Source organism: Dasypus novemcinctus, chromosome 9 (assembly GCF_030445035.2).
Source record: "Dasypus novemcinctus isolate mDasNov1 chromosome 9, mDasNov1.1.hap2, whole genome shotgun sequence".
Taxonomy (NCBI): Eukaryota; Metazoa; Chordata; class Mammalia; order Cingulata; family Dasypodidae; genus Dasypus; species Dasypus novemcinctus.
The window spans coordinates 69,390,454-69,417,611 of NC_080681.1; the positions used below are offsets into that span (position 1 = coordinate 69,390,454).

Consider the following 27,158-nt stretch of genomic DNA (forward strand, 5'->3'; position numbering starts at 1 on the left):
ATTTAAAATATTTGGTTAAAAATGGTAGTAAATCAGAGTAGCCCAAGCCCTGGAAAAGCAAGACCTAATGTTACAATTTTTTGTAATGCATTGCCCATAACTGATCCTGGTGTAATGTAGATGCTCAATAAACGTGTTACGTTAAGTTTTGAATTTCACCGTGATCCGAAACCCTCTGCTGGTAAGCCTGCTGGTTTCTACTGATATTTAAACTAGTGATAATTGGGAGGTAGGATTGTGACTGACATTTTGTTCTTTTGTTTTATCTGCACATAAAAAATTTTTTGTAAGTATTTCACTTTTTTTTTTCTGTTGATGGACATGGGTTATTTTTACTTTTGTCTATTTTGAATAATGTTGCAATGAACTTTGTTGTACAAGTATCTGTTTGAGTCCTTGTTTTCAGTACTTTTGGATATATACCTCAGAGTGGAATTGCTGCATTATATGATAATTCTGTTTAATTTTTTGAGAAAAATGTATTACTTTTATAATCAGGAAAAAACAATAATGTTATTTAAAGTTCTAACTGGTTTTAGTTTCTAGTTCTCCCTTCAAGAAATTTTTTCCTATCATAGTTTAGGTGGGAAATTTTTTTCTTTCTAAGAGCTTTAAAAGTTAAGCATGCAATAAGGCTATGAAAGAAATGGAAAGATTGAGAAACTGTTAAAGGCTGGGGGGGGCCTAAGGAGAAATAACAACTAAATGCAAAGTGGATCCTGGATCAGAAGAAGGATATTCCTGGAATAAATGCTGAGTTTCCAATAGGGTCCAGAGTGTCGTTCATAATATTGTATCAGTGTTCCTCTCCTGCACCTGATAATGAAGGTAGTTACATAAGATGCTCAATTCAGGCCTAGGAAGGTCCTTTAGGCAATTTTTATAGGTGGGAAAAATGGAAGGATGAGGGGGTTAACTTTCATGGTATCTCTAATTTTCCTCCATTCAGCAGGGAAGGATGAGGGGCAAGGCTGAGGTGTTTAGATCCAACATTTCTAAATACTTAGGTCTGAATAATACCTGGCATACAGTAAGCATTCCATGAATATCAGCTGAGTGAATGAGTATCATGGAAGTCAATGAAGTTGGTGAGCTTTATAACTCCATTCATTTGTGTGCCCTCCTAAAGATCTTTCCTCCTCTAGCCTGTGGGTGAGGGATGGGTGAGTTGGAAACAGGGGCCAGATAGGCTGAGGGACCTGCCAGATGGCGCCGCAGGTGAGGAGGTCAGTTAGCAGAGCCAGAGCTCAGTCCAAAGACATGGGCTCAACCCCCTGGCCAGGGCTCGCCGTCCTGCAGACCCAGGGCGTGTCTGGCTGTGGGCTGCCCGCGCCTCTTTCCTCGACCGGTGCTGTTGCCTGGAGCCTAAGGCCGCCTGGTAACAACAGATCTCAGCTACACACTACATGGAACAAAAGTAACTTTGAAAAAAAATCCTCACACACTAGCACCCTCCCTGCCGGCCCGTTGTGATTTTGCACCGAGGGTGCATTTTAATTGATGAAATGTGCTACACAGCCCAACCAAATTGAAAAGTAACAACCTTCACTTACCATTTGGAGATGTGACGGAAGTGCCAGAAGTTAAACTCTGAGGACTAAATGAAATAACAGAAGCTCCCTATTCTCTCTTGAAGAAGCTCATTAGTTTTTGCTTTCTCACATTCTGTTAGCGGTGGCCCGCAGCCAAAAATGGCGGCAGCGAAGATAATAAGTGAGTGAGAGTTAAAAGGATGTGAAGAGTGGCCGTGCTGTGTGGAGCCCAGACAGCTGGAAGAGGAACCCAGGTAGAGAGAATGGGGGTGGTGGGGGGATCCGGTGGAGGAGGGGGGACAAGGAGGGGAAAGGCGGATGGAGACAGGGGACAGAGACAGAGAGAGACACCCACGCACAGAGACATACGGAGACACGGGGAGACAGAGACAGGAAGCAGAGAGAAGCAGAGAGGGGCAGAGAGAGAGACAGAAGAGTGTGTGAGAGAGTGTAGAGACGGTCGGAAACAGAAACACCCAGAAGCAGGGCGGGGAGCCGGGAGGGAGGGACGGGGAGGCTGGGGCGGGGGTGTGCTCTGAGTTCACGTCCACAGAGACTGGGGCGTGTTCATGGCAGGTCGGAAGACAAAGGTCAGGGCCGTGCTGAGGGCCAGGTCGGGCCAGCCCCATACGGACTCTCCCCACGCTGCATGCTCAGCAGCATTTATACACACAGGAAATTGGGCTTAACGTGAATGTCCAAGGCAGCCTTGGGAATGACAAGGAGAGAGGTTCTCTTCAATACTGCCAGTAGCCAGCTGGGCTGGCAGGCCTGGCCCACCAGTTTACGTTGACAGTTACAAAGTGCCCACTCCCGGGTGAACTGAGGCGTCCCTATGGCTCACTCCAGCTATCACTTACTCTCTATGTCCGCAAGGCCTCACATAGGATTGGCCCAGAGCAAGGGCATGTTAAGTGCTGGTTGATATAACAAATGTGGCAAGACCTCCTTCCTGCTGCTTCTTGGCATCACATAGTTCTCTCCTGCATTCAGAAGATTCTTGAGCATCTTCTATGTGCTAGCCACTGACTCTTCCCCAAAGAAGTTTCATTCCGAGGGGAGATAAAGATGAAAACAGCACAACTACCTCACGCAGTAGATGGGGGTCCCAGTTAGCTGCAGCTGGGGCTAAGCTTAGAAAGAGCACTCCGTGTTACGAGTTTTGACAAATGCCACAGTGTTCAAGGTGGACTTGGGTCTGAAAAGAAATGCCAGGAAACAAAAAAGGACAAGGAAAAGATAGGACAAAGGAACTAGCCTTTACCATTGTGCCAGGCGCTGCCACATACGTTATTTCATTGAATCCACACAGAAACCCTGGCATGTAGCTATTTTTATTCTCTTTTTTTTTTTTTTTTTTTTTTTAAGATAAGGAAATGGAAGTTCAGAGAGGTTAAGGAAATAGACCCAGGTCCCTCACCTAGTCAGTGACAGAGCCACTAACCTGGATTTGTCTTTCTACTGCCCCAGATTCTCCCAAGGCTTCATGAAATTCATCATGCATTGAGGAGACAAAGGGCTGCCGTTAACATCCAGGCAAGCCCGGAACACAGCCAGGCTCCGGCTGCCACCCACCCTTCCATAAATGTATTTTTCAACAATGAGGTTTTCTCTGCAAGTTAGTGATTTTATGGCTCTCAGCAAAAATCTGTGACACCAGATGTTAAATGCAGCAGGAGAAAGTTATTTTCATCGTTGGTGAAATCTTGCACAGTGCACCAAGTCTGGTCACATATCTGACTTCAGGCAACGTGTGATCTGATTTCTGTTCACATAAAGAGGCCCGGCAAGGGCTGACAGAGACGTGGGCAGCTGTTTGGGCCTCTGGGTGTTGGGAAAGGGGCAGCTTAGCCTGTGACTTCTTCTGTGACTTGACTGCTGAACGGCATCTGGCTTCATCTGTGGGTCCAGGCCCCTTGGCCAGAACCCCACGATTACTTACAGGAGGCTTGACATTTGCACTCTTAGAACTTGTCCATACTGTGTCCATCGTTCTCACAAGTTCTTGCTTTCACTTTTGTCTTCTCTGTTCATTTCCACAAACAAATTCAATCCTTTCTAGCTTCCTGGGCTAACCCGAGGAGGCAGGAGATTTCAGGTTGAACCATACGAAAAGGCCCTTTTTGTAGGTAAACAATAGTCAAATCTTGGCAATGGCCTACCATTCATGCAAATATATTGACAATTTCAGGATCATCTCCAGGCTGGTTTCCACATTGCTAATTGGGATGCTGTTGGTACCTGGATCATGGGGTTATTGGAAAATTAAATTAGGCATTGTTGATAAAGACAATAAGCACAGTGCTGGGCCCATTCTCAGTGCTCAATAAATGGAAGCCTGTATTAGGATAGGATTGCTATCTTTCTAGCCTCCTCACCCTATCTGCCCCCAAATGGAGCCTTGCTCCAAACTCCTGCTTAATGCTTTCTTGCCCCACTCTCCAGAACTTGAGTCTCCCTGGTACTCCTTCTCACCTGCCTAATTCCTACCACCCAAGGTGGTATCTCACGCCCTGCCTGAATCCCCTGAATTCCTTGCCTGCCTAGCCATTATCTGGGTCAAGCCCTTGCCTTCTTTGACTGATGGCCTCTGCACAGCCAGCTTCTGTGTCCATTGAGTTGGGTGTGCCAATGTATCTAGAAGAAATGAGACAGTAAAGTCTTGGAAGGTGACCAGGTACTTCTCAGCCTGGGCCTTAGAAGACAGTATGCCCTGATGAGTCCAAAGTTCTGGTTTTCAGCTCTGTAAATTTAGAAATATGATCTTTGTTCTTAAATTTAGAATTGAATGGCTTTTAATATAAATGTTCCTCTAAGGATTTTTTTTTTTTTTTTAGGTGGTACAGGGGATTGAACCCAGGACCTCATATATGGGAAGCAGGCACTCAACCACCGAGCTACATGAATGGCTTTTAAGATGGATTCATGCTAGCCCAGCTTCTAAGAGCATGGTACATAAGGTGGACCAGTTGATTGGTTTGCAATGAGAAACAGAGCTGCTGAAGGGATAGGAATGCCTGGGTCAGCACTTGGTCTCCCCACAGGAAAATCTGCAGAGGAAGTTAGTGGGCTGCTTAGAGAAGTGTGAATCTGAGAAAAGGAGGTGAAGTATTTTGAGGGACAATGAAGCCTGATGACACCCTCTGCCCATAGCAGAGCACCCTCCCAGTGGTTCGGCTCCCAAGTACCTGTTTCACTGACTTTACCTTGAGCAGGCCTGGGCAACAACAGCCAATTCTCCCCTTTGACCTTTGTTTTTTTCCCCTTCATATTCCATAATATTACCTTCTCGGTGAACACCGTCTTCACCACACATGGCAAAACTATGTGATGCTATTAACCAGCTACTGGCCCCCGTATTACAATTAAACCTCAGTTTTGCTTTCCTGAGATCATGCAAGGCATTCAATTCAATTAAATATGACAATTATTTATTGTGCACCTATTATATACTAGGCCTGCCTAAGATTTTCCACGTCATATTATATTCAGCTTCCTCAATTAAATTTAGTTTGGCAAATGTTTGTTAAGCTAGCGCCTGTCCTAGGCCCTGGGGATATAACAGTGAAAAAAAAAAATGGTACACAGTCCTTATCCAGTAGTCTAGTCAGGGGAATTAGGCAGGTAACAGGCAATTACAAAACAGTATGTAAGGATTAAGATAAGTGAAATATAAAGTGCCATGGAAGTTCATAAGAAAGCCTTCTAATTTAGATTTGAGGTACCAAGGAGGGCTTCCTGGAAGAAGTGACATCTTCTCTGGAGACTGAAGGATGAGATGAGTAGAAGCAGGGGGAATGGGGAGATAGAGGACACAACTGAGATGAGAGAGGGTTAGGGGAATTACCAGAGGCCAGGTAGGTGGGCAGGGACCAGAGATTGCAATGTCTACTTACTGATGTCACAGAGTTAGGCCTTTGATAGTAATGGGAAGCTGTTGACAAGTTTTAAGCAGTTGATAAGGTCATCATATTTGTGGCTTAAGAACATTGCTCTGACTAAGGGAGAGGTTTGTGGATCTCCAGTATTCTCAACGAATACTTTTACAGATATACTCTGGATTTCTGTTACAAATGGTTAATTGCTCCCTCCGTTTTTTGGATTTTCTAGTTTATGTCACCCGTTATTTTTAAGGATTTGATGGGTAAGGGGTGGAAATTCAGCAACACTCTTTATCAACCCGTGAATGGGCTACGTTCCTATTTCTTTCCTCTCTCTTCTTGTCTGGTGTTGCTAGAAGTGCCCTATAAGGCCTCACACTGAGGCTAGTTATAAATCAGTAGAATGATGCTTACGCAGAGAAAGAGAGATTTTCATTCATGTTAAAACATCTTTTTGGAGAGAACAAAATGGCTGCAAAGGCAAGAATAAAACTAGGAATAATTAACTCTGCATTTGGTTGTTTAGGTTACTAAATGATTTCTCTGTTAGAGAGGAGTCCAATGTGTGAAAGACGGAGACATTTCTAGATGAAAGGTCATTGATTACTTCATTAATGGAAAAGGCTCTGGGGAAGGACAAAGATAATCCTGTTAAGGAAGTCAGCATGTCTTAATTGACTTATAAGTAGTGGGAGGAGTGTGCCCTATTTCTTCTCCTTCACTTACAATCAGCAGATTGAGATGAAGCAAATTGCAGCAGCCCTTGCCTGGAACTAGGCTTTCCTTCACCAAGAGTAAAAGGGACCTGACCCTAACCTGTCATGCGCCATTACCTTCCTATTTTGAGTTTCCACAGTGAGGTGCCGGTGAGGCACAAAATGGAACATCTTGATTCCATTTGAGTTACTGCACAGCGGTCCTGGCTTTAGAACATGCAGGAAAACTTTGCTTAAATCTCCCTTCTTTTCATACTTAACCATTTAAAAGAGTACATGTGCTTGTGTGGCTAGTGTATGTGGATAATAAGGAATGCAGCTCCCGATAGGTCTAGTTCTTGGCAACTCTGGAAATCAGGTGACCTTGCCCTTGTGATTTCTCAGACTCCTTGGATGTGTGGGCTTCCATCTGTCAGCTTCTCTTCCTTCTACCTTTGTCTTCTCAGGATTTCCTTCCTTTTTCTTATTAAAATCTCCTCTCAGGAAAGACTAGTAAGTTGTTACATAAACTGGCTCAATAAACATTTATTGAGCACCTACTATGTGTTATTACTGTGGGGGCTACCAAAATGAGTAAGACACAGGCCACTCCTTCAAAGTAAGACACAAATAATTCTTCTATAAGGCACAATGGTTTGAAGGTCAAAGGAGGGTTGGAGAATGCACTAGCATTTCATGAGCACCTAATATAGTACCAGTAACTTTCTGTACATTATTTCTTTTAATCCTTATGAAAACTATCCTTGTGAGGTAGGGATTTCATCCCAACTGTATGAATGAGGTGGTAAGATTCAGGAGGTAAATAGCTTATCCAATGATACCATGCTAGGAAGAAACAAAGCTGGGATATCACCAGAGATCCATTTGACTCCAAAGCTTACTAGTCTGCAGAGAGAAAACTACTGCAGGCTTTTCCAATGTAGAGAGAATACATCCAGATTTTGTTGAGGGGAAGGGGCTATCATGAAGGCTTCATGGGAAAATGATAGTGGAGGTAGATATTGAAGAGGGAGTTATGCTTTTAATAGTTACAAATTGGAATTTAATGATGAGATAGGCTTTTTAATCTGAGAAAGGAAACATAAAAGGAAACTTCTCACATGAATACTAAATAAGAGAACTAGTGAATTGGGCTCTGCAAATTGAGTTTCTGGGTGCCAGCACAGTGTTTTGGGGGAAAGTAAACTGGACTTTGAAGTCACTCAACCTTGGGTCTAAATCCCACCTCCACTCTTCATTATCTTTTTCCTATGATCTTTGACAAAACAAAAACAAAAACAAAAACAAAAACAGAACTCTCTGAGGCTCAGTTTCTGCATCCATACAATGGGAACACTAATATCTACCTCACAAGTTTGCTGTGAGGATTAAATGAGCAAATGTTTGGAATAGCTCAGTCAGGAGAAGGAAGTCCTCAGACTCACCCTGGCTGTGGGCGAGGCTCCCAGAAGCAAACATGGCTCCCCTGGAAGGACACCTCCCTGGGCCATGTGTGCAATAGAATCATTTGCACCTTTTGTTGTGGATTTAGTAGAAGCTTTTCCAGCCTTCTGTTTCCTAAGAAGGCAATTTCCTCTGGTGCTTGCTCAGTGCCTTACTCACTTCTTTTTTGCACCATGACATGATATGGAAATGAGAGGCCAAGCAGAGCTCCATGATGGAGAACATTAAAATATTTTGTCCATTTTGGCCAATTTGGTCTGTGTAGCAGAAAGCCCGGTGATGGTCACCATCCAAGAAGTTTGAGCAAATGGGTCTGTGGCATGCAGGAGGATCCAGCCTAAGAAAAATCCCACAATAGTATGCGGGATATAGGCTAGGGGGTCAAAGAGTTGATGCAGAGAAAGATGGGCAAGCACTGTGCATGTGGAGAAAATGAAACTTAACGTCAAAGGTCAAGTTCTTTATGCCCCAAAGCAAATACTTATCCAATGGATTCATCAGAAGCCAGGGAATTAATAAGTCAACTCTCAAGGTGCCCAATTAAGAATGGGACAGGGGAGGGGCGGTCCCTGCCATTATTTGCTGGTTTTGGTGTAAGGGTGAGTCTGTGGCTGTGGGTGCGCTTTTCACTTCCAGCAGGTTTTGAAACCTGAGCCGTTCTTTAGAAGACCTTTAAGGAGGGAGCAGCCCTCATCCGTGTGCATAGAGAGTAGCTCCAGATGGAGCATTTAGCACACGGCTCGGGATCCAGTTACACTCGACCGCGCTGCAACGAGCACTAATAAGGCTCGACGGCCTAATAGGCTGTCCTGTGGTGAGGCTGTGTTGGGAAGAGGTTACCAATAATAAGATTATTCTCTTGACAGTTAGCTTGGCAGGGATGGGCAGTGTTCAAAGGAGAGTTGGGTCAAGGAGTGCAGGTTAGGGCCCATGTGGAAATTCTGGGCTCTCAAGCCAGTTTCAAAAGGAAAACCATCTTCTCTTTTTGCCTAACTTCAGTATTTAATCTTTTTCCAGAAGTGCAAAGGGGAGTCTTCCTATTCTTTGGCTCTTCTCTCATATTGGCCTGAGAACTGAAGAACTGACATGAGCACAGCAGAACAGGTTTTATTGAGCATCTACCATGTGCCAGCGGCTGTACTGGATGCTTAAGGTAGGAGGAGACACAGAGGTTAGAGACACACCTTAGAGAGGTGTCAAGAGGATGGAATCAAACTAAATTAAATTAAATGATAAGAAAGGTAAAGTGTCCAACATAGGGCTTAGAGTGAGCCTGGACAAATGTAAGTTTCTGTTCTTTTTTCTCTCCTCTTTTTTTTTTTTTTTTGGCTTTTAATCCTTCAATGGGGGTAATAAGTTGTTTTTTTTCAATGGGGGCAAGTTGTCATTTTTTTGCTAAGTGTCTTATGGTGGCAAAGGCAATTATGTGTGATAGGGTTTCAGAGGAGGACAATGCCAGATGGACTGGTGTGGCCAAGGGGACAAGCCCCAAAGGACAAGAGGAATTCTGGTAAGCGGAGATGGAAGAAAGGCTTTGGTTGAGGTGTGTAGTTGGGACAAATGCGCAGCAGTGGGAAAGAGACTGAGTTTACCAAGCCCCAAGGAAAAGCTCGGATCAGTAAGATGGTGGCGGGGGCAGGTTCTGGGCAAAGTGCTTTGTGAGGATCTTTTCTTTTTAAAGTCACTCTCCTCTATGAGATATGTTCAGTTACCTCCATTTTACAACTAAGAGTGCAGCCCAGAGAAAGTGCATAACTTAACCAAGATTTCACCAGCAGTAGAAATCTGTGTGGGGGCTCAGACCCTTGACTGTTTGATTCCCAAGTTCACACATTTACCCCAAACTGAACTGTCCCCTTCCTTCTTTCTTATAGTCAGTTGCTGCTTCCTTTATACACGGTATTCTCCCAGGGTGTGGAAATGCAATCCTTTTCACTGACAGCGTAGGTCCTTACTTTTGCTGATCTAATTCCCAACCTGGATTATCTTCTTCCTTCCCTTGTGCAGGAGTCTTTCTGCTTCCATAAGCCCCACCACCTCTGCAAATCCTCCTCCTCAATTCCAGTCCATACCTGCTGTTCTTTTCTCTAAACCTGTAACAGTATCCCACTCTAGGTAGGTTGTCTGCTTTACAGTTCACTAATCCCTGCCTGCCACTTGGTTTTATTAGCATAACAAAATTATAAGCTCCTGATTTTGAGAGATAGAGGTTAATCATGACTTTGTTTGGGGCTCCAGTGCTTAGCATAGGGTTAGCATATTTTGTCTCTCAGTAAGGACTTGCTGGGTGAATGATCTTGGATTTGCTCAGGCTGTTACACATCAGGGTCCCTTGGAGTCACGTGATTGCTCAGCCTGGTGACATGGGTTGCTGAGCAGTGACCTGACGTGCTTACCAGCAGCCCCGTCGTGTACTCAGGCCCTGCATTCAGTGCCTTCTCCTTTTGTATGATTAGACTTCTCTGGTTAATTGCCTTAACTTTCCTCCACCTGACTTAGCCTGTGCAGACACAGTCCAAGTCCCTAGAGGTCTGGCTAACCTCAGGGCTGATGGACTGGCAGCTAAACTGACTGCGGAACCGAGCAGGCCCAAGAGGAAACTCCAGGGGCTCCTTTGTTCCGGGGGTCCTCGGAGAGGCTCTGCCCCTGGGGGATCACGTTGCCTGCTTGACTCCAGCGGAACAGAATGCTTCTCTCTCCATGCCCCAGGCTGATAGGAGCCAAACCCTCTCATTCTGTCCTGCCAGCTGTTTGCTTTCCTGACAGCATATCCTTTGTGGAGCCCTGGTGTTTTCTCCTCCTTCCTAAGTACTTCTCTGGAGACTTTCCAGGGAGGGCAGTGGGGCAGGATTGAGCAGAGAGGATATAGTCCCCTGTCTTTGTCAGGAGAAGTGACTGCCTCAACGTTCAAGACACCCAAGGAAGCCAGCAAGAAACTGAATTTTGGAATGTGAGAATTTTATATTGGAAGTCATCTTTGAGAGGATCTTGCCCAAACACGTCTTGTTTTGGTGGAGGAAACTGAGGCACAAAGAAACAAAGCTATATGCTTTGTGCTATTTTACAAGGATCTGAGATTAGGGCCCAGGTCTTCTACCATTCAGACCTTGCGTTGTTGGCTCTTCCAGATCGTCTTTGCAATTATTGAGACAGGGACCAAGGCAGGGACTCTACCCCATACAAGGAGTGTGGGAAAAGTTTCTCCCTGCATTTAGGATTAAATCCACATCATCTGATTTCTGCTCGTCTCTCTAGCCTCACCTTGCCTGCCCTCTTCCCCTTGTTAACAAAGCTCTGGCCATGCTGGCCTTCTCTTATTTCCAAGCCCTGCCCACATGCTGTTCCCACAATCCAAATTACACTTGCTTACACTCCATCTGGATAATGCTGACAGCCTCTAAGTCACTTCCTCTGAGCAGTCTTACTTCAGTTCCCTCATCAAAATCACATGCACCATTACTTGCTTTCACAGGACTCTGCATTTTTATTCAGAGAACTGTCTGTTTATTTGATGCCTGTTGCTTCCCTACCTCACCTAGGCTATAAAACTCATGAGGGCAGGGACCATGGCTGTCTTGCTAACTACTATGGGCCAGGCACATAGTAGGTACTCAATAAATATTTGCTGAATAAATGAATGAATGAATGAAGGTAAAGACTGGCTTTTTGGATAGGGTGGGGCCAACCAGTTCATCTGCTTTAGCTACCATGTAGCTAAATCTATGATTTCACTTTTCAAGCAGGCTTGTGATATAGGTTAATTATAATCAAGTTTTCATACAGGACAATAGAGGCTCAGAGAGGACAAGTAGCTTGCCTAAGTTCACACAGGTTGTAAGGGGCCCAGCAGGACCAAAACACAATCTTGCCTGGCTCCCAAGCTAAATTATTTTCATTGTTTTATGATGCCTCCATTGTATATCAGACAACATCTCTATCAGAAATGTCATGATGTCCTCTTTGTGTATGACATAGCTCAGGTTTTGACTTTCCCAAGATTGCACACCTAGTTAGTGCAAGAACCAAGTCAGCTTTGCTGACTCTCAAATCAGAACTTTGTGTTGCAGCTCTACATTTTAGGCATGCCTCAGGCCTCCACGCGTCGGAGTTCACCAGGCTCCAGGCACAGACTAAGAGCTCTGGCCCATGTGGGGTAAAAAGAGAAGCCATTAAACTTCCATTTGCTATAAATCCTGTTTTTTATTTTACTCCGCGTAACTGAGAACAAAGCTCATTTCACCAAAATGCTCTCCTGGTGCCGGGGGTCCCAAATGAAACTCCCGTTTTCAATCACTTGCACATAGTTAAGTGGAGACAGTTAAAACAGCCTAATTACTGAGCTGGTGGGTCCCGCTGACACCTGTAAGACATTTGGTGCAGTGCAGGAAGTAATGCTTCCTTTCCAGTTGACATCACCATTTAATCTAATTATTCCTTCCAGTTTAGCTTTCACATAGTCCATCAAAGAAGAGATTGCTCATTTCCTTGCGAAACTGTATACATCCACCGTAATGCTATTTTTCGCCTCTTGTAAGTAATCTGAGATTTCCTAACCTTCTCCCCCTACTGTATTCCCTGGTTAATGTATAAACTTGGAAGAAGTTTCTTGACAGAGAAGTCAAGGGGGTCTCACCTGTGGGAATAGCGTTTACATTTCAGAGAATTTGAGAGCTCAAAGGGCCTTTCACATCATCTACATTAAGCCCCTCATTTTCTAAATCAGGAAACTGAGGCCCAAACACGGGGAGTTGATCACTCAGTGCTCTTACTGAACTCCTGCTATATGTCAGGCATTGGGAAAGACTAGCAGACAAGACCAAAAAACTCCTGCCTTCAAGAAGCTTGTGTCTAGAAGAGGAGAGAAATCTGTATAGTTGAAAATAATCCATGAATCCAAATGCGTGAAGCAATGTGTCAAAGGAGTATCGATTTTTATGAAAGACTTCCTGAGTAAGTGATGCTTAAAATGAGTCATAACGAATGAAAAAGTTTTCCCTAGGTGAATCATGGAGAAAGAGCATCCAGATAGAGGGAACGAGCATGTGGTTAGAGCAAAAGAGAGACATCCAGAGCAGCTGGAGTGGACAGAGTAAGAGAGGATACAATGGAAGAAGAAAAAGCTAAAGGGGCAGTTGGGTCTGGTCCACAAAGCTGTGGACCCATCTGAAGAGGATGAGAAAGGCAAGGCTGGATATTGTGTTTGTCCCTCTGAACTACTCTCCACCTTCTCCATTCTGCTATGAGCCCCAGGAGGCTGACTTTTATAAGTTACTTCGACAGGACACCTCTGCCCTCTGCCTTCTGGTTGGGTTTGGTCTATAGGAGATACCAGTGGAGACAGGAGAGCGTGAGGAGATTGGTCGGGGTATTTATTCCTAGGGCCGCCTCCCTAATGGGTCGCCGGTGGGCTGAGTGGTGCACTATGGAAGGCCACGGCACCTGTTTGCTGGCCTACTGCATTCCCTTAGCTTGTCCCTTTTGGCTTAGGGGTGGTATCAGCTTTCTGCTCCTGCCAGTTTCAGAGTGCTTCACATCTCTTGTTGGTCTCCCCACACCCTGAGAACTCTATTCATTAAATTCCCTTCAATTACTTCATCTGAGTTTTCCATCTCTTTCCTGCAGGGACCTTAAAAAAGGACTCCTCCCTGGAGGGCAGCCTGCAATCAGAAGGCCTCAGAGTAAGAGCATCTGTGGTGCACATCAGTGGCCAGAGCTGACGGAGGGTCAGAAGCTGTCAACTGAAGGAGAGATGTGAAATGAAGAGAGAGAGAGGCAGCTGCAGAGCCCAGCAGGGACCCTCTGAGCCCCCACAAAAGTGAACATGAGAAAAAGAGGCAGCTTTCAACACCTGCTGGGTGCAGAGATTGCAAAGCCATCTTATGAAAGTGTCAAGTGAGAGCTTTCCCACATCCTCCTTCTACCTTCTTTCCCTATGTCCCATGACAGGGCCAGAAATCAGGAGAAGCAAGTTCAGGGAAGAGATGGAGGGAGACTGGGGAATGAAGTCAGTTACATCAGTGTGTGAAGACATGCCACCTGCCTGTAGCCAGGCCAGGAGAGAGGGAAGAAAATTGAAGTATGGGAAGATGTTGTGGCTCAACTGATAGAATGTCCACCTGTCATATGGAGGGCCCAGGGTTCAGTACCCAGGGCCTCCTGACTGGTGTGGTGAGCTGGCCCATGCACAGTGCTGCCAAGTTCAAGGAATGCCGTGCCATGCAGGGGTGTTCCCCGCATAGGGGTTCCCCATGCATAAGGAGCATGTCTTGCAAGGAGAGCCACCCTGTGGGAAAAAAAGGGGAACCTGCCCAGGAGTGGTGCTGCACACTCAAAGAGCTGATGCAGCAAGATGATGCAACAAAAAAGAAGCGACACAGTTTCCTGATGCCGCATATAAGAACGCAAGCAGACATAGAGGAACACACAGCGAATGGATACAGAGAGCAGACAATGAGGGGAAGGGAAGAGAAAAAAAATTGAAGTATTGATTGATAGATTCTAATTTTTGAGTTAAGTAATTGTCTAAGATTTGTTGGAATAGGTATAGGATTGGCCAACTTTTCTTCCAGAGTCAGGGGAAGTGCTTCTATTCCATCACACAGATAAATAGGAATTGTGAGAAATAAAACACCCTTTAGTATTACCTCCCAATAGGTCCTGTGTATTCAATTTGTTCTTCTCGTAATTTTGAAAATGCTGCAAATTGAAACTTTATTGTGAATTTGCAAGTTCCCTATCTCACTTTGTTTAAACCAGTGCTTCCTTGATTTACTTGATCATGAAATTCTCTTCAAGTAACTCCTTATGTAACCAATATTCCTTGCAATGTACTTTGGAAATGTTGCTTTTGTTACCAAATGCTCAAGCAAATAAATTAATACTTTCTTCTTGCAGAGGACATTAGAATGGCTGGTTAGAGTTGGTCTGAAGAGGCAATCTTTCCCAAACCACAGTTTTTATTCTGACAATATAGTTGTAAATAAAGCATTGATGTTTGGAACTGACCAGGAAGTTAAAGAAATCATCATGGAATACTCTGCATACCTGACAGGTTATATAACAGTAAGTTACGCTAATAATGTGGATACTTTGTACTCAGTTAATGAGCTCTGGGACTCCACAGCTCCTACAGAGTCCTGGAAGGGACTTATTGGGCATTAAAGAGAGTGTTAGTAGATTAATGAGTATTTGTCTAAAATAGAGTGGCCACAAAATGAAATATTGTTAACTTTTCATTTATAAAGTGATGTGGTAATTTCATAACAGAGTTAAAATACTTGCTAGAATCATAGCGATAAAGCAATTAAAGAAAACTAGGAAGAAAAAACATCAGGTGAAACCTTGCCTCAGGGAGGCTTTAGAATTCATCTTTATAGGGGTGATGATGGGAAGACCAATCTGAAATTCTTGGAGTCCCTTAGGCTTCCATCTTTTACATTTTCCCCCAACATCAGATACTGAGGCTTGTGGGTGCTAGCAAAGCAACTGTCACAGAAGTGTTGACAAAATATTTGCTGAATGAAGGACTCAATCAATGCCTTTGCTTTATAGATGAGAAGGACACAGGTAATAACAGGTTGCTCCTTCCTCCATGATTTGCCTTATGCCAAGTATTTTATAGTCTTTTTAAAGTATGCACTTCACAACATCTCTACAAGTCAGGTGTGATTGTTCTTATTTTACAGATAAGAAGACTGAGGTCCAAAGAGGTGACACAGCTGATGAGTGACAGACCAGGACTTAACATTTCAATGGAAAAGTAAAACTTAGTAACATGTGCCTGTTCTTGGGTTCGCCCGACTGTTGCACGATTTAACCTAAAATAATAACCATAGGGTGGAAAGGAGATCCTCTCTTAGTACCCTTGTAAAAATCTTTTAATGTGAGAGTTTGAAACTCAGTAACTCAATCCACTTTATGAAACCAAGTATAATAATGATTCCTGGTGGACCTCTCCAAGGATGTGTGGTTACGAGATGTAGGAAAGGAGGTCTTAGAATTGAGAGAACAAAGTTAAGAGAGGATGACACATATTCCCACAGTGATACTTAATAACATTTTGAAGTAAGTAGGGCTTGGCTTTGGTGCCCTCCTACTTCCATTTATTGTCTCCTGCATCCAAAGGGTTAGGCGTTTAATGGTGGATTTCCAGGCACTGCAGTAGGTAATGGAGGTGTTATTTGGGGCAACAGATCATAAAGGAGCCCCTACTTTCTTCTTATAAGCATAGACTTTGGCATTCCTATGAGGTTGCCAGGTTCAACTTCCCACCTGAGAAAAGCCTCACTTCCTGTAGTTGTCCTATATTCCAAAAGCAAATCCTGAGGCTGGGAGAGCCGCACCAAGTTAGGGCCCTCCGACATTCTCCCTGACCTCCAGGCTTGTGCGTTCCTTGACTTTTGGGGAATGATATCTTTTATAGAAAGACTTTGTGTTCCCCCAAAAGATGTGCTCATGTCCTAAACCCTGGTCTTGTGAATGTGATCCAATCAGAAACAGGATCTTTAAAGATGTTATTAGCTAACAAGAGTCCCAACTGGGTTAGGGTGGGCCGTAATCCAATCTGACTGGTGTCCTTAAGGAGGGGAAGTTAGGAGAGAGACAGACAGAGATAGAAGACAGCCAGGCGATGGAGGTAGAGACTGAGTTATGTGCCACAAGCCGAAGAACACGGGGGATTGCCTGCAGCCACTGCCCAAACTCTGTAGACTTTAGAGGAAGCAGGGTTCTGCAAACCCCATGATTTGGACTTCTAGCCTCCAGAACGGTGGGACAATAAACTTCTGTTATTTTAAGTCACCCAGTCTGTGGTACTTCATTACCACAACCTTAGGAAATGAAGACAGCAGCTCTCATATTTTGTTCCTTTACTCAGGTTGACTGGGAATGCCTCATTAAATGGAACTTATTTAAACAGATGCTGTTTACTCACTCTTCCTCCCCCATTACCACTCTGACCTCATCTCTTACTGCTTTCCCCTCTCAGCCTCCCTGCTGTTCCTGGCGCACACCAGGCAAGCATCACCTTAGGCACTTGCACTTGTCTCTCCCTTCCCCTAGACACCCTCGTGGCTTAACACTCACCTCCCTCAGCTCCTTCCTCAAATGTCACTTTCTCAGGCTCCACTTTCCTGACCACCTCATTTAAAATTGAAAACCTCTGCTCGCCCAGTACTCCCTTATGCTACCCTACATTATTTTTCACCATCTGACATACTATATATTTTACTTAGGTTGTTTATTGTATCTAAAATATAAGTTCCATGAGGACAGGGGTTTTGGCCTGTTTTGTTTATTGCTGTATCTACAGCTCCTAGAATGATGCCTGATACCAATGAGGAGGTACTCAGTAAATGCTTTGAATACATTAATGAATTTAAACAGCCTCTGCTTCAATTGAATTTTCTGCAGCGCCTGTGCCTTGGTGGGATTGTATGTCCTGACCAAACACCTCCCATTTTTATTAAGCTTCTTCCTGCTGACCTCTTTTAGATCAGCCCTCTGGCCAACAGGGGCTTCACCAAACTTAGTGAAAATGTTAGGAATGGCTCTATATTTGGAATCAACCCCATTTCTGACTTTAAATACCATCCACAAATCCTCTTTCATTCCAAATAAGACTAAATGAAAAAGAACCAACAGTTCATAGTTGGGTTTTAGTCTTTGACATTCAGTCAAAATTTAACTCAAGCTTCATTTCTACCCATCTTTATTTTTCTTTTACGGTATTAGTGGCTCAGAACATGGGTTCTGGAGCCAGTGTGGTTGGGTTTAAATCCTTGCTCCACCACATATTAGCTGGGTGACCTTGGGTACCTTGGGTAAACGGCTCTCTCAGTGCCCCAGTTCCTTCATCAGTTAAAAGAGGACTGTAACAACAATGAGATACCACTATGCACCTATTAGAAAGCCTGCAATCCAGAATCCTAACAATACCAAATGCTGGTGGGGATGTGGAGCAACAGGAGCTCTCATTCATTGCTGCAGTGAATGCAAAACGGTTCAGCCACTTTGGAAGACAGTCTCTTACAAAGCTAAACCTATTCTTACCACATGATCCAGCAATCAGCCTCCTAGGTATTTATCCAAACGAGTTGAAAGCTTATGTCCATACAAAAACCTGCACATGAATGCTTATAGCAAGCCTTATTCATAATTGCCCCAAAACAGAAGCAATGAAGATGCCCTTCAGCGGGTGAGTGGATAAACAAATAATGGAATGTTATTCAGTGATTAGAAGAAGTGAGCTATCAAATGATGAAAATGCATGGAGGAAGCTTAAATGGATATTTCTATGTGAAAGAAGCCAGTCTGAAAAGCTACATACTGTATGATTCCAACTATATGACATTTTATAAAAGGCAAAACTATAGAGACAGTTACAAGATCAGTGGTTGCCAGAAGTTCGGGGGCGGGGCTGACACAGAGACTTTGAGCACAGTGAAATTATTCTGTATGATACTTTAATGGTAGAAACATGACATTATGCAAATATCAAAACCCATAGAACTGTATAACACAAAGAGTTAACCTAATGTTAATTATGGACCTTAGTAATAGTGTCTCAATATGGTTACACCCATTGTAACAAATGTAGTACACTAATGCAAGATGTTAATAATAGGGGAAACTGCTGGGAAGGGAAGGGGTATATGGAAATTCTGTACTTGTTATGTAATTTTTCTGTAAACCTAAAACTGCTCTAAAAAATAAAGTCTGTTGATAAAGAGGGTAGTAGTAGCTACTTCATAGGGTTGTGGTGAAAAAATTAACTAGGCTAATGTGTATAAAGCACTCAGTACTTTACAGAGTAAGTGTTAGCAATTTTTCTTATTACTCATCTGCTGGGAATAGTGCCACCTTCCCACTGACCATTAGAGCAGGAGATGCAGCACTCACTTCCCCTGCCCATACCCGACTCCTGGGCCACTCATGTCAGCTGCAGACTTCTGCTCTAGTGGGAGTAATGATTTCTTGGGTAATGTGTCAAGGTAGCAGGTTGAGGAAGCAAGGAGACAACCATGTCCAATAAATGACAGTTACTCAAAACAGCAACCCACTGGCCAGCTCAGCCAGGTGCCTGGTGGTCACCTCTGCCACTGGCACACCTCTCAGAAACTACTGACTTTGGACTCCCTGTGCCTGCTGGCTGGAGAAAAGACCACACTCCATGCTCTTGCCAAGTCATGGGTGAGTGACAGGCTGGTGTCTTGCCCAGCCCCATGACATGGGAGCCTGTTACCCCAATTGAGATAATTTTCTTGTCACCGTGCCTGAAATCCTCAGCCCGAGTCATCTTCAAACTGGTATTCTGAACCAGGGCCAAGTCCCTTAGCCCGAGTTTCCAGCCTGGGTGTTCCCTAAAATGTACCTTTCTGAGAAAAAGAAAAAACTTAATACTGCTTGCCAGGGGGGATTAAGTGCCAGTGTCTATTTTTTTTTGAATGGCTATTTGGATATAGACAGGAAGCTTCAGAGTCTTCTGCAAAAAAGGGGGAAAAAATGAAAAAAGAAATCTCCTACCTCCCCAGGGAGACATTTGAGGAATAGTCAAGCCTGAGGGAAGTTTGGTTGCCAAGAAAGCCGTGTTTTAAGCTACTCAGAATGTGGACACGCTGGGCAAGATCTGGGCAGCTGCACAGCTACTGAGCAGCTTTCTATTCAAAGCCACTCTGGCAGAGGGGAAATGTTCTTTCGTTCTTTCATCAATACTTTTTTTTTTTTTTTTAAGGATGGAAAAAACAACCATGAAAGATCCAGAGATGACTGATGCCACTGAGATGGAAGACCCAGGTCATAATCAAAAGTTGGTTTCAGGGGGCAGGGAGCCCCCTTTACATCTCTCCCCCCCTCCCCCCAAAAAAGCTTCCCTCTAAAAGGCAGCCCAGACAATGGATCAGATGCCAAACCATGTGAAGTGCCCAGAGGCAACTCCAAAACACCCGGCCCACCAGCGAGTGGAGGCTGCCAAAGAGCCAGATGCTGCAGCTTTAAAAATATCTTCTGCTGCTTGGCATCTGCACTTGCAGCCTGCTCTCTCTGAGAAGGAGCAGGCGAGGGCTGGGACAGCCGGGTGGGCAGCAGCAACTCAAGTATATGTAATGGAGAGCGCCTCTAACCACAGGGCTGCCCATTTGGCCTTGTTAAATCACCCCCAGCATATGGTGAGAGACATCTGCCCAGAATTTGGACCTCACAGGCTGGAAGAGGAGGGCTTAACACAAGTATTCTGAGGTCAGGGAGATTGGAGGCAGCTGGGAAGGTGTTTCTGGGGTCAAGGGCCTCGTTTGACAGAAGAGCCCCAAGTTCTGAAATGGAAGGGCCTGGCTCAAGGGGACCCATCAGCTGGTGGTGTCAGTATGGTAGGAAACAAACCATTTGGTTTCTTTGGGCCTCTGTTTACTTATCTGTGAAATGGGGATAAAATATATACCTTATATTTTTGATGTGAGGATTAGATGAAATAATTTAAGTCAGTGGTCTTAGCGTGTTTTAACTTCTGAATAAATTTTAATTGAACATATTTCTCAATCTTCCAGTTATAAAAGAGGAAGACAGCCATGGACATGTTACATTTTCAAGAGGCTTTGGAAAAGATTCAGTACTTTCCCAAAGCCTTCCTGATTTGCCTCTTGCTGACTAAAATTCAATAACAGGAGAACTGTACCCCTTTTTTATTCCTATTAAAATTCAACTTTACTTGCAATGATAAAAAACTGAGCTGTGGACTCTTTGCCCTTGCAGCAGGTTTCTTTTTTTTAGGAGTGGTGGGGAGTTACAGTGTGTGCTTTGTGGGAAGCCTAAAATAATAGGAAAAGTAGGAGGGGCATCAAAGCCTTCATTGGAAAACAGCTCTTTGCCTCTCAGAGCCATTTAATTCCCTATACTCCAAAACTCTCAGCTCCAAATATCAAAACCACGTGTGTGTGTATGTGTGGCTTTTTTTTTTTTTTGAAATAAATTCTTTCTGGATTACCATTGCACCACTGCCCTCCCATTTATAAAAGCAACTAGTGAGTGAATTCATAAGTAGGGCAATGACCCAACCAGGAAGGTAGGGAGGGAAAATGTATTCGCAGGCATATTAAACAAGGAGAAATTCACACAGATATCCCTGTGAACAGTGGCCGTGCATGCCTGTGATAGCTGGAGGTACATCACTTTTCCCCCTTGCAGATGGATACCTCATAAATATCTCTGAAGGATATGGCGTATCCTTGAAAGGATACCAAATCTCACCCAGATCAAATGTAAATATTTTTCCATTACGGTAACATCACTACTTTTTCTTCACTATGTGGATATTAAGGGATATTATGGTTATAAATTCCCTTTTAGAGAGTCCAGTGATTACAGGTTCCCCTCTGAGCTAATTCAAATAGTGCCTATTATCCTCCAGCCACAGTTTTAGCCATGGGATCTACCTGGATCCAAACAGAGCGATTCTCAGGTTGTTTTTTTTCTGTTTGTTGTTGTTGTTGGGAATGCTGGGAGTTTTTCTTATTAGATATGAATGGGAATATCATGTGGGAAGATTCCTGACTTAGAATGAAGCTGCTCTAAGCAAGGCAAAGTGTAGAAATGAAAAGAAACTGGGTCACTATTGAACTGCTGGCTTAACCTATCACTGAAGGTATCGCTATCTTTGGACTTTTCAATAGGATCTCATATTTTAAGTGTATTTGAGTCATGCTTTCCATATTTGGAACCGAAAATGTTTAGATTTGCTCAGGCAGGTCCTAAGGAAGTTGGGGTCACAGACATTTGGCCTTGATTTATCTTCAGATTGTCAATTGAGATGTAAAATCTTTTTGGTTTGCCACACACATTACATGACAAAGCCATTAGAGCTTGGGGCTGGGCATGTGGACGTTGCTCTTGCATCATGAAGAAGATAGTCCTTTAGATTGGGAAAGAGGCTGCATTGGGCAAGTCTTCATCTGCCACTGAAGGATATCTTTTTTTTTTTTTTTTTGGTCTTTATTTTTTTAGTATTACATTAAAAAAAAAATGAGGTCCCCATATACCCCCCATCCCCCTCACCCCACTTCTCCCCTCATAACAACAACCTCTTCCATCATCATGAGACATTCATTGCATTTGGTGAATACATCTCTGAGCACCGCTGCACCTCATGGTCAGTGGTCCACATCATAGCCCACACTCTCCCACATTCCACCCAGTGGGCCGTGGGAGGACATATAATGTCCAGTAACTGTCCCTGCAGCACCACCCAGGACAACTCCAAGTCCCGAAAACGCCCCCACATCTCATCTCTTATCCTTTTGATATTCCATTTTCCCTCTTGGATTGACAAATGGGTTGTATTAGATTAAGGTTTGCCAGACTCCCTTCGTTTATCTATTATACTCACAGTTGTATCTCTATTCACCAGTGCTGTTAGGTTCTTAGAATATTTCTTTTAATTAATTCACTTAATTTCATAAATGATTTAGGACTAAAAATAGACTTCACAATAGCAAATAGGAAAACCAATATTTTAGTATATGTTTAAATAAATATGTGATCATTAACATAATAATGTTTGTGTACCACCTAAAATTACTATGCTTGTGAGTCTAGAAGTTGATCAAAGTCTTTCAAACTGTGTTTTCATGGAGCTAAAGTGCTTTTTGTGGCAATGTTGATTCAATGTTCATTTTGTAAATAGTTTTAATTACTTTGAATATATTTATGTCTGTGTAGGTCTATATTTTATTTATTTTAGAGACTAGCAACTGCTACGTTACTCATTTTTATATGAGCTCAGAAAAAACTTCAACTACCCCATGAATTTATTACGTTTTATTTTAAAAATAATTATCACATTTTTAGTTCAAAAAATTACAATGAAAACAAAAATGGCCAATAATCCCACTGCTCACACACATTTTAATTTCTTGCAAGTATGTCATTGACTAGGAAGATTGTAGCTCTGGAATGGTCTTCCCAGCATTCAGAATTTTAATTTAAAATTTTACAAGTGAGTTAAAGGTATCCCAAGTAAATGCCAGGAAAATATCCAGGTGGTTGCTTGGCCAGTCTTTTTATCAATCTAGAACAGGAGTTCTTAATCTTTGTTGTTCCAAGGATCCTTTTGCTGTCAGGTGTAAACCACGGACCCTTTAGTAAGTTCACACTATACTGTGTATTATTTAATAAATATATCACACCCACACCAACGTGTCCCCACAAGAATAATGATTTCTGAATTTCAATTCAAACTCATGGACCCGTTGTTAAGAACCCCTGGTCTAAAAGAATCTTACTCACTAGCTTGTGTACTTGTGACATGCTGATCTCCACAAGTTATATTATAGACAACTTTAGTGTTAGCATAAATTTTTGGCTCCTTGTGTTTGATTTTCATATTTATGCCAAAGAATATGACAACCATCGTAAGTATTGTTACTGATACAACTTTGAAATGGCTCACTATCCTGCCTTCAAGCTTCCGGCCCAGATCAAATGGAGAGTATCATGAGATTGCGAGTCAAGCTGCTAACAAAAAACAAACAAACAAGAAGCCCACAGATGTTACCACTTTCACCACTTATCAATGCAATCAGAATTTTCGTGAGGCCGTGCATTCATAGCAATTACAAAATAAAGAGAATACTGAGACTGATACGGTTGCAAATATCACCCGTAACTCCAATGTCTAATGTGGGGGTTAATCAGAATAAACACATTGCTCTTTATGACTGGACGTTAAGAAGTAAATGCTATAAATTTGAAATAATTATTATCAATTAATCAGCAATATACAGAATCACGACTGAAAGCCAGTGGGCCATATAATTTTTAAGGTGTTCTTCCAGCTCTAAAAGCAAAGTTCTCGTTTCCCTTGGACTGTCAACCTCGAAATTCTGGTAGTGAATAAGAGTAAGAAAAATGACAGGTAACCTTGGTAGGGTGCTTTTCAGATTCACAAAGCATTTTTACTTGAAGGAAAAGTATGCCTTTTAACCCTCAATCCTAACCTTTCTGTTGCTGCGAAGCTATCCCTCAGCGCCCCTGGCAAGTTCAAGCACATCAACCTCCAGGCGACCAGGGCTCTTGTTCTACTCTCGTGTACTGCCCGACCACACTGTCGTAGAATTATTAGTATACATGCTTGCCTTTGCCCCTAGATTTTGAACACCTCAAAAGAACAGACAGTGTCTTGCTCATTTTCATTTCCTCAGTGTCTAGCATGGTGCCTGGTGCTTAATAAAGGAATGAATGAATGGTTTCTTAGAAGCCAATAGAAAAAACGAGCACTGGATGATTCAATTTTTTTCCACCAGCTTAGCACATGTCTTCCTCATCAGGAATATTCATTAAGGAACAGCATATGCTGTCCTCATCAAAGAATATTTATTAAGCAACAATTCTGTGCATACAATTTGGCAAGGTACCACTGTCTCTGACTTCTGTCCTCTCTGACAGACACCATCCAGTTCATGTCCTCATTGCTTTTCCTGGGCCTGCTGGAGGGGCCTTTGAACTCGTATCAGCTTCTGCTCATATGTTTCCCTCCACCTAGAACACCTTTCCTTACCATTTCTACATGTTGGTTATCACCTATACTTCAAGCCTTCCTAATAGTCTGTTTTGGTACCTTCCTAGCTGGAGGTAATGGAGTTCAGAAACATCATTTCCTGAAACTCTCCAATGAGCATATCACTCTTTTCCTGTGTATTATGATTACTTATAAACAGGACTTTTTTGCTCTATAAGATTGTGTTCTCCTTGAGGGAAGAATCTGTTGAATCATTTTTGTATCTCTCAGAGCACCCAAAGCATATGGTTGATGCTGGAAAAATATTTGGTGAAAGAATAATTTTTATAGCTCTTCTGGCTCGTCTTGCCTGTTTCCTGAAACAACTTATAAGCTAGTCACTGTCAGAATTGGAATAGAATCCTAGAATCTTGTGTCAAGTTCATCCCTCTAATCAAAAAACAAAAGGAAATTATTCCTGCTTCTCATTGATTTTTATATATGACCAGCTGATTATCAGGTATGCAGGCTACTTAGTACCTCCCAACCCTGGCCTTTCATTTATACACATGGTTAATAGCATATGCCTGAAAAATTAAACAAGGTACTCTATGTAAAGTTATTATCTGAGGACCTGGTACAGGGCAAAGGCTCAGTAAATGGTCACTATTGCTAGAATTATGGTTTTGTTACTGCCAAAAGATGCTGTGGAGATCTCTTTAAAAATCGAATGTTAAAAGGCATGTGGATAGAGAAAGAAAGGCACAGCTATTTTGTTGTAATGCACCAGTGTCTCCTGAGAGGGAACTCCCTGAGGGTGGTTCTGAGTCTTACATCTATCTCCATATCTCTAGCACTTAAGACAATACTTGGTACACAAAAGGAATGTAATATAGGTGTTCTGATGTTGCAGTGTAATGTTGCAGTGACTAGGCTGCCGGTGGTTTACTGGACTCGTTACCAAACCATGCAGCAGTCCTGTTAGGAATATGCTCTTTTACTAACTTTTGTGGCAGAGGTTGTGTAACTCACCTGTGGTCACACTGCTAGTAGGTGGCAGAGCCATGATGAAAATGCAGGTCTATCCTGACACCCTTGATCTTCAGCAAAGCCCTGAACACGCTGTTACATAATATTAGAAGGTTAACGAAGTATTCCAGGCCCTGAAATGTGCAGGAAGAAGAGAAGGAAGCAGCGTCCCCCAGAAGGAAGGAAAGATTGTTTGGTTTGGTGACAGGTTCCTTCGAGAGGGAAATCATGATGTGGGGATGGGAAGAGGAAAACTGAAAGTCACGAGGGGAATTAGTGAGAGAGGCAGGCTGGCCTCCTGACTGCCCTGTCTCTAGTACTAAGCACTCCCCCCAGCCCAGGCCCAGGGCGGCTTCCTCAGTAGGTTTTCTAACAGGCCCTGACTGTAGCTGGCCTTGGCTGACTGCAAGACAGGCTGGAGCTGTAACGGCAGTGCTAATGGGAAATTGGCCCTGCCCCAGGTGGGTACGGAAAGCGTCTGTTGGCTCTCGTAAAAAACCTTTGGTCCAGGCCGTTTTTCCACAAAGAGAAATTCACCGCCCCAAAGAAACGCCATCGCCTGTTCCCTTGCCAAACTCGAGGAAAATCAGGTTGTGAGACTCTCTCTCCTCTGCCTGGTTGAAATGACAGATAGCAAAAGAGCTTTCAGTTTCCTCTACCCCAAAAAAGTCTGCCAGAGATATAAATATTTAAAAACAGGAGCTAGACTGAGAGGGTTAGCTTTCACTGTGTCTTCTTTGGCAAGCTTTAGATCCACCCACCAGATATCATTTTGTTCCGTGTAATGGAATGGCAGTTCTGGGTCGCACATCCCAACTTCTGACACACTGGGTGGAAAAAAATGCCTGTGACCCTTGTAAACTATTTTTGTAGTTTGAAACAGATACAGAACCAGGTTGTGCGTGCCAGATTGAATGAAGCTACGAGAGGTTTAAGTGCTTTTTTTTCCTGCTGTTCCCTTATTTTTATCTCATGCTAAGAAGTCCTCACTGATTTCTCTCCAGTAGAATAACTCCTTTCCCTTGTTACACAAGATTTAAAAAAAACCCAAAACTCGTCTCATCTCAAACTGGTTAGGCAAAGTACAGATCCATAAAAGTGTACAGTTTGCATTATGTTGTTTCTCTCATACGGAAGTCCCTGAAATTGTAGCTAGAGGAGACAATTCAAACATATTCTTTCTTATATAGAGAAATGGGTATAAACTTCCATGAAATTAAATGGATTTGAGTCATCATGGACAACCTTCACAATCTAGGTATTAATAATTTTAGATGGATTAGAGGAAACTAATGAAAGTTTTGAAAAAAACTTTGTACTGAATTCTCATCATGGCAAATCCTCTGAAAAACATCACAACTTTAAAGCACAATGAACCTGGGTGCCCAGTACCCATTTCCTGTATCTGACTTATTTTAATTCCACTTATTTCACATTCATTATAAAACAACAACAATTCAGTGGATATATTACTTTATTTTTTTGTCGGATTTTAAAATCCTTTTACGTTCTCTTCTGCTTTTTTTTCTGTTCTAAATTGCTCTGTCCTCAGAGTGCTTTTTAATATGGTTTAGGACTCACAAGAGTTAATAGGCGAGAGAAGAGGGGGAGGAACCCACTTGTTTTAAGCCTGGAGCCTGTCACCTTTTCTTGGCAATTACACTGCTAATGGCTGGGTCCCAAGCAAAGTGGCAAAGAATATCTCTTCTCACGTTCCCAACTCACAGTGCATTCCCAAATACCAGATGGTGTTTTTGGAATCCATTTCACTATGTTTGATATGACAATACTTTTGTATAATGTTAAATTATATATAACTATTGCAAATAGCTGAGATCAGAACAACCAAGAAGCGGAAAATTAGACACAAGAAGGAAAGATAGAAATTGAAGACTGTGGACTTTCAACTGCCCCCATTGTGTCCTGCTTCCCTTGGATTTTCTTTTAATCTGAAGAGGATTGGCAGGAGGGGTGTGCGGGGGCGAGTGGGGGGGTAGTGTGGAGAAGGATGGGGGGATGGGGGAACTGAATGTAGTGCTGCTGTGTTGTTGCAATGAAATTACATCAAGTTGGG

The 27,158-nt window shown here is 43.0% G+C and overlaps 1 protein-coding gene and 1 long non-coding RNA gene across 5 annotated transcripts in view; one reads left to right on the plus strand and one right to left on the minus strand.

Annotated features, from left to right (window-relative positions):
• The window catches only part of NFIA (nuclear factor I A), a 530,380-nt gene extending 528,311 nt beyond the window's left edge, over positions 1 to 2,069 (minus strand). Inside the window, exon 1 of one of the 2 annotated variants that reach the window (XM_058303489.2) lies at positions 1,554 to 2,069. In XM_058303489.2, the coding sequence (XP_058159472.1) occupies positions 1,554 to 1,556 (3 nt within the window). In that variant the 5' untranslated portion in view covers positions 1,557 to 2,069. The remainder of the gene's footprint in view (positions 1 to 1,553) is intronic. The other variant, XM_058303492.2, reaches the window with a different exon arrangement.
• On the plus strand, positions 1,420 to 20,288 carry LOC105747602 (uncharacterized). 3 transcript variants are annotated; one of them, XR_011649656.1, is made up of 7 exons: positions 1,440 to 1,786; positions 8,590 to 8,725; positions 13,195 to 13,464; positions 14,467 to 14,634; positions 15,258 to 15,331; positions 19,304 to 19,378; positions 20,112 to 20,288. It is a non-coding gene; the product is annotated as an uncharacterized lncRNA (long non-coding RNA). The 3 variants fall into 3 exon arrangements; XR_009187193.2 differs by lacking the exons at positions 19,304 to 19,378; positions 20,112 to 20,288 and adding an exon at positions 4,370 to 4,483 and having other exon boundaries at positions 1,548 to 1,786; positions 15,258 to 18,302; XR_011649655.1 differs by lacking the exons at positions 19,304 to 19,378; positions 20,112 to 20,288 and having other exon boundaries at positions 1,420 to 1,786; positions 15,258 to 18,302.
• The last annotated feature ends 6,870 nt before the right edge of the window (positions 20,289 to 27,158 follow it).